The sequence below is a fragment of the Oncorhynchus gorbuscha genome, linkage group LG08 (assembly GCF_021184085.1).
Source record: "Oncorhynchus gorbuscha isolate QuinsamMale2020 ecotype Even-year linkage group LG08, OgorEven_v1.0, whole genome shotgun sequence".
Lineage (NCBI taxonomy): Eukaryota > Metazoa > Chordata > Actinopteri > Salmoniformes > Salmonidae > Oncorhynchus > Oncorhynchus gorbuscha.
The window spans coordinates 61,844,424-61,854,895 of NC_060180.1; the positions used below are offsets into that span (position 1 = coordinate 61,844,424).

The 10,472-nt window shown below is 44.3% G+C and overlaps 1 protein-coding gene across 1 annotated transcript; it reads right to left on the reverse strand.

The window, feature by feature from the left end:
• Positions 1-1,811: 1,811 nt before the first annotated feature.
• Positions 1,812-8,483, reverse strand: tfa (transferrin-a). Its single transcript, XM_046360133.1, has 17 exons — positions 8,329-8,483; positions 8,066-8,217; positions 7,650-7,752; positions 7,193-7,384; positions 6,329-6,458; positions 6,085-6,140; positions 5,750-5,913; positions 4,877-5,027; positions 4,605-4,768; positions 4,206-4,302; positions 4,067-4,087; positions 3,758-3,919; positions 3,495-3,648; positions 3,247-3,314; positions 2,874-3,055; positions 2,360-2,552; positions 1,812-2,258 (listed from the first exon to the last, which is right to left on the reverse strand). Exons 1-17 carry the CDS (start codon positions 8,366-8,368, stop codon positions 2,170-2,172), a joined length of 2,118 nt encoding a protein of 705 aa, XP_046216089.1. The 5' UTR covers positions 8,369-8,483; the 3' UTR covers positions 1,812-2,169.
• Positions 8,484-10,472: the final 1,989 nt, after the last annotated feature.

Genomic DNA, 10,472 nt, shown 5'->3' on the forward strand with positions numbered 1-10,472 from the left:
GAAAAATCTGCTGTTTCTAGCTACAATAGTAATTTCCAAGATGAACAATGTCTACACTGTATTTCTGATCAATTTTGTTATTTTAATTAACAAAAAATAGCTTTTCTTTCATTAACATTTCTAAGTGACCCAAACTTTAAGGGTAGTAGTCATGGCCAAAAGTTTTGAGAATGACACAAATATTAATTTTCTCAAAGTCTGCTGCCTCAGTTTGTATGATGGGAATTTGCATATACTCCAGAATGTTATGAAGAGTGATCAGATGAATTGCAATTAATTGCAAAGTCCCTATTTGCCATGCAAATGAACTGAATCCCAAAACAAACATTTCCACTGAATTTCAGCCCTTCCACAAAAGGACCAGCTGACATCACGTCAGTGATTCTCTTGTTAATACAGGTGTGAGTGTTCACGAAGACAAGGCTGGAGATCTGTCATCCTGAGACCATTCATGTGTGGGGTTGCTTCTCAGCCAAGGGAGTGGGCTCTCTTACAGTTTTGCCTAAGATCACAGCCGTGAATAAAGAATGGTACCAACACATCCTCTGAGAACAACTTCTCCCAACCATCGCAACCATCCAGGAACAGTTTGGTGACGAACAATGCCTTTCCCAGCATGATGGAGCATCTTGCCATAAGGCAAAAGTGAAAAGGCTCGGGGAACAAAAAAAACTATTATATTTTGGGTCCATGGCCAGGAAACTCCCCAGACCTTAATCCCATTGAGAATTTGTGGTCAATCCTCAAGAGGCGAGTGGACAAACAAAAACCCACAAATTCTGACAAACTCCAAGCATTGATTATGGAAGAATGGGCTGCCATCAGTCAGGATGTGGCCCGGAAGTTAATTGACAGCATGCCATCAGTCAGGATGTGGCTCAGAAGTTAATTGACAGCATGCCATCAGTCAGGATGTGGCTCATAAGTTAATTGACAGCATGCCATCAGTCAGGATGTGGCTCAGAAGTTAATTGACAGCATGCCATCAGTCAGGATGTGGCTCAGCATGCCATCAGTCAGTTAATTGACAGCATGCCATCAGTCAGGATGTGGCCCAGAAGTTAATTGACAGCATGCCATCAGTCAGGATGTGGCCCAGAAGTTAATTGACAGCATGCCATCAGTCAGGATGTGGCTCAGAAGTTAATTGACAGCATGCCATCAGTCAGGATGTGGCTCAGAAGTTAATTGACAGCATGCCATCAGTCAGGATTAATTGACAGCATGCCATCAGTCAGGATGTGGCTCAGAAGTTAATTGACAGCATGCCATCAGTCAGGATGTGGCTCAGAAGTTAATTGACAGCATGCCATCAGTCAGGATGTGGCTCAGAAGTTAATTGACAGCATGCCATCAGTCAGGATGTGGCTCAGAAGTTAATTGACAGCATGCCATCAGTCAGGATGTGGCCCAGAAGTTAATTGACAGCATGCCATCAGTCAGGATGTGGCCCAGAAGTTAATTGGCAGCATGCCAGGGAGGATTGCAGAGGTCTTGAAAAAGGGGCAACACTGCAAATATTGCCTCTTTGCACCAACTTCATGGAATTGTCAATAAAGGCCTTTGACACTTATGAAATGCTTGTAATTATACTTCAGTATTCCATAGTAACATCTAACAAATATCTAGTCACTGAAGCAGCAAACTTTGTGGAAATTAATATTTGTGTCACTCAACTTTTTCCCACGATTGTATATATATATATACACGCATGAGTGTTCATGAGAAACCAAAGCTGGGTACCATGTCTGACAAACTAATAAAACCTATTACTTTGTAGATATACATCAATACAATTATTACAAAAGATAGCTTGTGAAAAAGGGTACACTTTATTTCAAGAAGATAAGCCAAAGCCGTTGGCCAATTCATTGAACAACAACCAAAACAAATGTGAATTTGACCTCAGTGTTTGGTTTGGTTAGATTGCAATTTATGAGCAGGACGGCAAATAAAAAAGGTGATTTTATTATTTCAGAAACCTGTAATCTCCTAGAAATACTTCAAGAACTGGTTATGGTTTGGTTAACAGTTCAACTACAAGGTAAACAGTAGTAGTAATTTAGCGTAATTCATTTAACACTTGTTTTATCAAAGGAACGTAAAGCACATTTTCATACAAGATTGTTTTGTACAAAAATTCTCAACTGAATTCAGTTTTATCTACAGTCACTGCTTAGGTTTCTTGAACGTTGAGGGGTTGGGAGAGAGAGTGTGTGTTTGCTGGCAGGAATGGAAAGTGCATGCCTTCTCCAAATCTGAGGGGAGAATAGGAGAACAGGTTTTAGCTTCAGATGCAGATATGTCCTTTATACAGTGTGTATGCACATGTGTGTGTAAGGTTGTCACGTAACTCTACCTGAGGTATTGTCGGAGCACTCCCTGAGCGATTGCATGGCGATCATGTACTCTTTCCCAAGGAAATCCTGGAATTTGGTGCCGCTTGGGATCTCCTGGAGACACTTTGTGGAATCCTTGAAGAGCAAGTTCTTTCCTAAATCTGTCTGGAACATATTAAATGAGGAATCGCTGCCCCTTGAGCCGAACCTGGCCTAAACACAGGGAGAAAATATTTACTTGGTGGTTAAATCAATGATAAACCTTTAATTATATTTTAGACTATTCTTACACTAAATGTGTATTTAATAGACCCCCCCCCAATGAACCAAAACTGATCTTAGATCAGCTTGGGTATCATGGGTGGAAATGGGCCACAGTATGCACAGGCTTATGTGCCAGTGGGTTAGTGCTGGGCTGAGACAAAACCTTAAACTCTGTATCCCTCTAGTACTAGAGTTGCTCATCCTTTGGCTAAACTGACTAAGGAGTTGTCTTAAGCAGAAACAGATCTGGCTATAAGTCTTAACACCCACCTGCTGCTCCTGAAGGATGGACACAACCTCTCCACGGGACTCTGGGCGTGTTATCACAGCATGGGCGGGCACCTTGGCCAGGTGGCACTCACGGAAATTTGTGACTGGCTGGGTAGTACCATCCTGGCAGAGTAGTTCAAAGTCAGAGGACGACAGGTTCTGTGCCCAAACTGGACCACTACCTACAGGGAAGGATGGATAGATAGGAGAGAGTTGAAGACTTTGTTTTCAGATACAGAGAGCCATAGAAAGTGTATGAGAGAAATAACGATGAGTTGAGATTCATCTCTAGGAGTGAGAGGAGTGAAGCAGAGGAGAGAGAGTTGAAAATAGGGCAGCAGAACATCTGTATGTGGATCAGAAACACACTTACCATCAGTCATCTCTGGTACAATAGTGTGTTTAATGAAGGCAACCTCTCCAGCATCTTCAACCAGACATCTGGAAGGATATATCAAGACAGACCATTAGATATATAGATATATAAAAGAGTGAGAAATATACTATAGGCCAACAAATACATTTTGTTTTGTAGTCCGCCATCACAATTAGAAAGATCGTGGTGAAGGACTCAACTATCAGCTCCACTATTGAATCCACCGTTGTGGTGGCGCTCCATACCTGAATGCTCCGCTATAGCCGTAGTACTGCTCTTCAGAGCTGGCTTTGCACTTGGCCCTATCTCCTCCCACGGACTGCCCACTGCCCTTACACTTGGCACAGAAGGGAGAGTTCACCTCAAATCCAGGAGCACAGCCCTGACTGAAGTATGTGGCTGAATTCAGGAAGGAGACACCGTATGAGATATACTACATTCATAGATATACCAGGACATAAGTATAGAATGACACATTATAAACACACACACACAGCTGCTCACTCACTGAAGTCGCAGTTGTCAGTCTTCTTATGGATAAGACCCATGGGTATGTTCCAGCCTGCGGTCCTGCCCAAGCCGGTGTGGCATGACCTCCTGCCCTGCAGGGTGTTCCAGGTCAACCCAGATCCCCTCTTTACCACCGCCACCGCAAAGTAGGATGACGCCTCTGAGAGGACACAGACGGAAGAGGTGAAAGAGAAAGTCCAGCACTAGGCTTGATCGGGGTCCGGGAAGCCGGCCCAATAAATCTTACTGTAGCATTATAGTATGGTGTGTGTTTGGTGAGGGAGCAGGTGTAAGCATGTGTACTTACCACCAGGGTCGCTGCACCGAACTGTGAGGAGAGAGAGAAAAATCAGCATGTTAACATTGTTGAGGCAGAGCAGGAGAGGATAGAAAGAGAGAGGGGAAAACACATCAATGATATATGTGTGTGTGTGCGCGCGTCATACCTGCATCATACTGCTCCACCATGACAGGGACCAGACCACATTTTCCAGCAGTGAACACCTCCCCACCATCCACCGCTATGGCATCTGCCTCTTTACGCTGTGGAAAGAGGAAACAAAATAGAAATAGCGGAAAGAATGAAGATTAGATTAAGGGAATTACTTGCGAAAGGACAAACTATAAAGTGCACATAGCACCTTGTTAATGTTTTTTATCCACCCCCATCCTCTAGTAATAATATGATATATAATTAGCAGACGCTCTTCTCCAAAGCGACTTAGTCATGAGTGTATAAATTGTTTACCTATGGGTGGTCCCTTGAAACGAACCCACTATCATGTCATGCTCTACCAACAGAGCTAGCGAGGACACAGAGGACATCTCTTCTCCCATAGCCTTACCATGATCTTCTTGATGCATTCATCCACTGTGGGTGCGTCCTGGCATTCGATCCTGGAGTCACCATCTGTGAAGCTGTTGATTGTCCAGGAGTCACACTTGACCTTCTCGTTATGGCCCACGGCACACCATTTGATGGCCCTGGAGGTGGCACCTGTGGCCTGCGCTGAAAAGCAAATTTTGGGGCGATAGCAATGACCTAACAGTCTGAGACGTGTGTGTGTGTGTGTGTGCTTGTACAAGTATGTGTGTGTGCATGCATGTGTGGCCTCACCTTGTGTCAGGGAGCGTATAGTGCTCATGTACTCAGCTCCCAGGTAGAGGAAGGAGTCAGTGGTCATTGGCAGCTGTACTAGTTGCTGAGTGGAGTCCTTGAACATCAGGTTCTTGGCAGCATAACCATCGGAGGAGAACAGGTTGAAGTCCTGTTGGGGCACAAATGAGTGAACACACATTCTTGTGTGATGTTGTTCATCCTGGTCAGTGTCAGTTGTGATGTTTAGGGCCAAGAGTTTATCCTGAACATGTGACCTGAGGTAGAAACACTCTGGGCCCCAAGGTCACATGGTCAGAAAAGTCTCCAGGGCCCTTACTCAGAAAAATCTCAGCATAGGAATGCTAATTTGGGACGTGGGGCCTCATTTATCAAGCGAGTGTTAATGTCTCACTAAATTCTGGTGTACGTGGAGCTTCTAGGATTTGTGTGTGCAACAAAGTATTTAGATTTATCAAACATATGGCACATACACTATAATTGTGTGTTCGTGAACAAGTGTTACAACCCCGCCTGGAAATACCCTCTTCGCCTATGATGGTAACAGAAACACCCTCATTTGCTGTATGATTTGAAGATGTTGGAACTGGGCCATGGCCGTTTTTAAAAGCACAATGGCAAATTTGATCACATTTCTGTACAGTTGTGGGGAGAATGTTTAAAACTTCTGGTGTGAAAAATTCATGCCACCTATAGCGATAGTCAAACAATGGACGAGCATTCTGCGAGACTGATTGTTCAATAAACAATGGAAAAGTAAATGCTGAAAAAACTTGCTAAATGATACCCATGGTCATATTCATAATGCTCTATAAGGCTCAACTGATCCTAGATCAGTACTCAGGTGACAGCGATGACAGTAATGTCCAGTACCTTGAGGGCCATCAGCTTGCTGTAGATGTGATTGGCCAGATTGGTGTCCTTGCGGCTGACCACAGCGTGGGCGGGTACTCTGGCCAGGTGGCAGGTCTTGTAGCTGTCGATGGGAGCTCTGGTGTTGTCCTTGCACAGCAACTCATAGCTTGCCTTCTCTGCGGCTGCAAGCAGGTAATAGGAGGTTGTATAGTAGGTGACGTGTGAGTGGTTTGAACATTTACACTGTAAGCATTAACATAGTTTTGCCACAATTGCAATTCTAGATCCAGAGTTTTTGCATTTTACAGTTGAAATTCAATATCGGTATGCTAGCTAATGCTTTAAAAACTCACCAGGTACAGTCAGGTGCTTGATGAAGGCAACCTCTCCTGCTCCATCCTTCAGGCACCTCGTGAGGCGAAAATACACACAGTTAGTGACCAATCCAGAGCAGGTAGAGGGAGATAGAGAGTACTGATAGAAGGAGAAAGGATACACATATCTGCAGATTCCAAATAGGGTAGATTGAGAGGTATGGGTGTACAGAGCATGGAGTTATTAAGAGATGGTAAGGGGTAGGAAAAGACTGGTACTCACTGGAAGGCCCCGGCATAGTCATAGTAGGGCTCCTTGTGAGATCTGGAGCAGTCTCCCTTACACAACTGGCACAGTTTAGAATCCGTATTGGCTCCTGGAGCACAGCTGGCATTGAAGAAGTCGCTCACCGCTGCCAAACAAATACACACACGCAGACTATGAAAACCCTATGACTGGATTAAGCATACCAGCACACAGTCCATGTACGCTATATTCAGAACGTACAACATATACAACACATATTTAACTTACTGACAGAGAGGAATAAAACAACAATCCAAATATTCCCCACTGGGTAACAATTGACTACAGCAACTGTTTGGGCCAGCAGCATACCACCTTGCATCCCACTGATGGCTTGCCACTGAAGCTAAGCAGAGTTGGTCCTGATCAGTCCCTGGATGAGAGACCAGATGCTGCTGGAAGTGGTGTTGGAGGGCCAGTAGGAAGCACCCTTTCCTCTGGTCTAAATAAATATCCAAATGATTGGAGACATTGCTCTGTGTATGGTGCAGTCTTTCAGATGGGACGTTAAAACGGGTGTCCTGACTGTGGTCACTATAGATCCCGTCACACTTATCATAAGAGTAGAGGTGTTAACCCCGGTGTCCTGGCTAAATTCCCAATCTGTCCTTCATAGTCACCTAATCATCCCCAGCTTACAATTGGCTCATTAATCTCCCCTGTAACTATTCCCCAGGTTTTGCTCTAAATGAGAATGTGTTCAGTCAACTTACCTGGTAAAATAAGGGTTAAATAAAATAAAAGATAACTATCAAGTTTGAGATGTTGATTATTACGCATAATAGTCCCTGCTAGATTAATGAAATTAATAAACTACCCAAAAGCACTGCAGCCACTCACCCGACTCCACAGGTCTGTCCTCGATGCCGGCCCATTGAATCTGTCTCTCAGTCACCAGGGTACCGATGGGAATGTTCCAGCCTGCAGATTTGCCCAACCCGGTGTGGCAGGACTTCTTGCCACGGAGTTGGCGGAACCCAAATGTAGTGCCCTTTTTGGCCACGGCCACAGCATAATAGCAGGTGTCAGAGTCTGATGGACAGGAGAGGAGCCATCAATACAGTGTTCAGAAACCAGATTCAGACAGAAACCATTTGATCCGATTCAAAGTGCAGACTTTCTGTTGGCCCATCTTTGCAACTGAAGTGCTAAGGGCCATTGTATACCCAGTCTCTTCCATTCACTAATAGACATAGATTCAACATTTCTCTAAGCCTTATAAAGAACAATATGTATAACATATTCAATTTAACAGAAAAAGTTGAGGAAGTCTTGAACTTGGTCTTGAGATGCTTACCCTCACCATAGTCCTCTGCAATGATGGGCTGCAGGTTGTAGTTGTGGAGGCCAGCTATGTAAATATCTCCTCCATCCAGAGTGATAGCATCAGCCTCTTCCCTCTGGCAGGGAGAAAGAGAGACATCCGTGAAGGAGAAAGAGAGACATCCGTGAAGGAGAAAGAGAGACATCCGTGAAGGAGAAAGAGAGAAAACACTCCAACAATAGACCTGCATCTCACAAGGTTGTTGATGCAATTAATGCGCATGTGCCATGTGCGTAACGATGCAACGCCATTGAGTTTTGTATTCACGGACCTTGCTGGCGCAAAAGTAAAACGCACAAGAACACGAAACAAGTCAGAAATGACAAAAGTCACATTAAAATACTGTTGTTTAATAGTAGAGATTCTGATATAAGTAGTTAGTCTCTCACCTTGATGGCTTGGATGCATTGAAAAGAGTCGTCCCTCCTCACGCATGAAAAATCCGCCACCCTGGCTGCGAGGTCGTGGCATTTATTCAGCTCTTTTTCCGACTTTACGCACCATCTAACCATTCCCTCAGCTGGGGCAGCATACACCGTAGCTGAGGACAGAATAAATGCTATGGTAAAATTGAGAAATATAAATTAAAGCAATCCATGTCTATTGATATTTTTCAATGCGTAATTGTCTTTGCATGTATAAACCCACTTACCGAGGCACCCCAGCAGCGCTGAGACGAGAAGCAGTTTCATGTTCTCGAAGTCTCCAAGTCAACAATTCCCGGAGTGAAAAAGCAGGCCGTTTTAGAAGGCAACTCTGGCTTTTATAGAAAACCAATAGGCTGGGATCCACGGTGGGCTGACTTAGCTGAAAAGAGGCCATAGTTTGTTTAGTGTTTCCCAATATGTTACATGGCGCGTTTAATTGTTCACAGGCGGGGTGAGCGCGCGTTGCTCACTCCCTGATTGTGTGTGTGTGGTTTTGTGTGTACTCAGACTTCAGACATTTCCACATAATGGAAATTCACAAAATAAATAGTCCTGCATTAAGCAATATCTCATGTTTTTCAACTGTTATTTCAAAGCAGTCTTCCAATCTATAAGTGTTTGCAGCATAGTCATCATCACTAATCAAAATGTTGAGCAATGTGTAGTTCAGGCAAAAAAAGGCACAGGTGTATCTTTTCTTGAGAATTAGAGCAAAATTAGATTAAATTGAGTGTATATCCTCCCAGCTCCACAACGCAGGTAGTCTAGTGGTTAGATCGTTGGACTAGTAAACCAAAAGGTTGCAAGATTGAATCCCCGAGCTGACAAGGTAAAAATATGTATTTCTGTCCCTGAACAAGGCAGTTTATTAACCCACTATTCCTAAGCAGTCATTGAAAATCAGAATGTGTCTTTAACTGACTTGCCTAGTTAAATAAAGATAAAATAAATACATTCGGAAGAAAAACAAATGTGGAGAAAACAACCAAGGGTTTGTTGTGTTCCCAAAAGCTTCTTGGCACTACATCCTCACTTCTGAGGATGAGCCTTTTCTTATCCAGCTTTTTCAGACTGGTGAGGTACAGCAGATGAAGTAGAGGGGGCAAGCATGTGGACACACAGATCCACGAGCAACTGCTGCACCTCATGATGAGTTCATATTTTTTGTGGCTCCCACCCCCATCAAAGTTGCCCATCCATGTTCTAAACTCAGCAAAAAAAGAAACATCCCTTTTTCAGGACCATGTCTTTCAAAGATAATTCGTAAAAATCCAAATAACGTCACAGATCTTCATTGTAAAGGCTTTAAACACTGTTTCCCATGCTTGTTCAATGAACCATAAACAATTAATGAACATGCATCTGTGGAATGGTCGTTAAGACACTAACAGCTTACAGGTGGTAGGCAATTAAGGTCACAGTTATGAAAACAGTTATGAAAACTAAAGAGGCCTTTCTACTGACTCTGAAAAACACCAAAAGAAAGATGCCCAGGGTCCCTGCTCATCTGTGTGAACATGCCTTAGGCATGCTGCAAGGAGGCATGAGGACTGCAGATGTGGCCAGGGCAATACATTGCAATGTCTGTACTGTGAGACTCCTAAGACAGCACTACAGGGAGACAGAACGGACAGCTGATCGTCCTCGTAGTGGCAGACCATGTGTAACAACACCTGCACAGGATCGGTACAACCGAACATCAGACAGGACTGGCAAAAAGTGCTCTTCACTGACGAATCACGGTTTTGTCTCACCAGGGGTGATGGTCGGATTTACGTTTAATGTCTAAGGAATGAGCGTTACACCGAGGCCTGTACTCTGGAGCGGGATCGATTTGGAGGTGGAGGGTCCGTCATGGTCTGGGGCGGTGTGTCTCCGCATCATCTGACTGAGCTTGTTGTCATTGCAGGTGTAACAGTATAACTTTAGACCGTCCCCTCGCCCATACCCGGGCGCGAACCAGGGACCCTCTGCACACATCAACAACAGTCACCCACGAAGAAACGTTACCCATCGCCCCACAAAAGCCACGGCCCTTGCAGAGCAAGGGGAACCACTACTTCAAGGTCTCAGAGCAAGTGACGTCATCGATTGAAACGCTATTTAGCGCGCACCACCGCTAACTAGCTAGCAGTTTCACATCCGTTACACAGGCAATCTCAATGCTGTGAATTACAGGGGAAGACATCCTCTCTCATGTGGTACCCTTCCTACAGGCTCATCCTGACATAAACCTCCAGCATGACAATGCCACCATCCATACTGCTCGTTCTGTGCTTGATTTCCTGCAAGACAGGAATGTCAGTGTTCTGCCATGGCTAGCGAAGAGTTCTGATCTCAATCCCATTGAGCACGTCTGGGACCTGTT

Excerpts from the sequence above, each read along its gene's own strand:
- tfa (XM_046360133.1), bottom strand. The coding sequence starts at position 8,368 with ATGAAACTGCTTCTCGTCTCAGCGCTGCTGGGGTGCCTCG. Across the intron at positions 3,649-3,757 it reads GACTGACAACTGCGACTTCA|CCACATACTTCAGTCAGGGC; the intron begins GTGAGTGAGCAG and ends TCCTGAATTCAG. Across the intron at positions 2,259-2,359 it reads GTGCTCCGACAATACCTCAG|ATTTGGAGAAGGCATGCACT; the intron begins GTAGAGTTACGT and ends TTCTCCCCTCAG.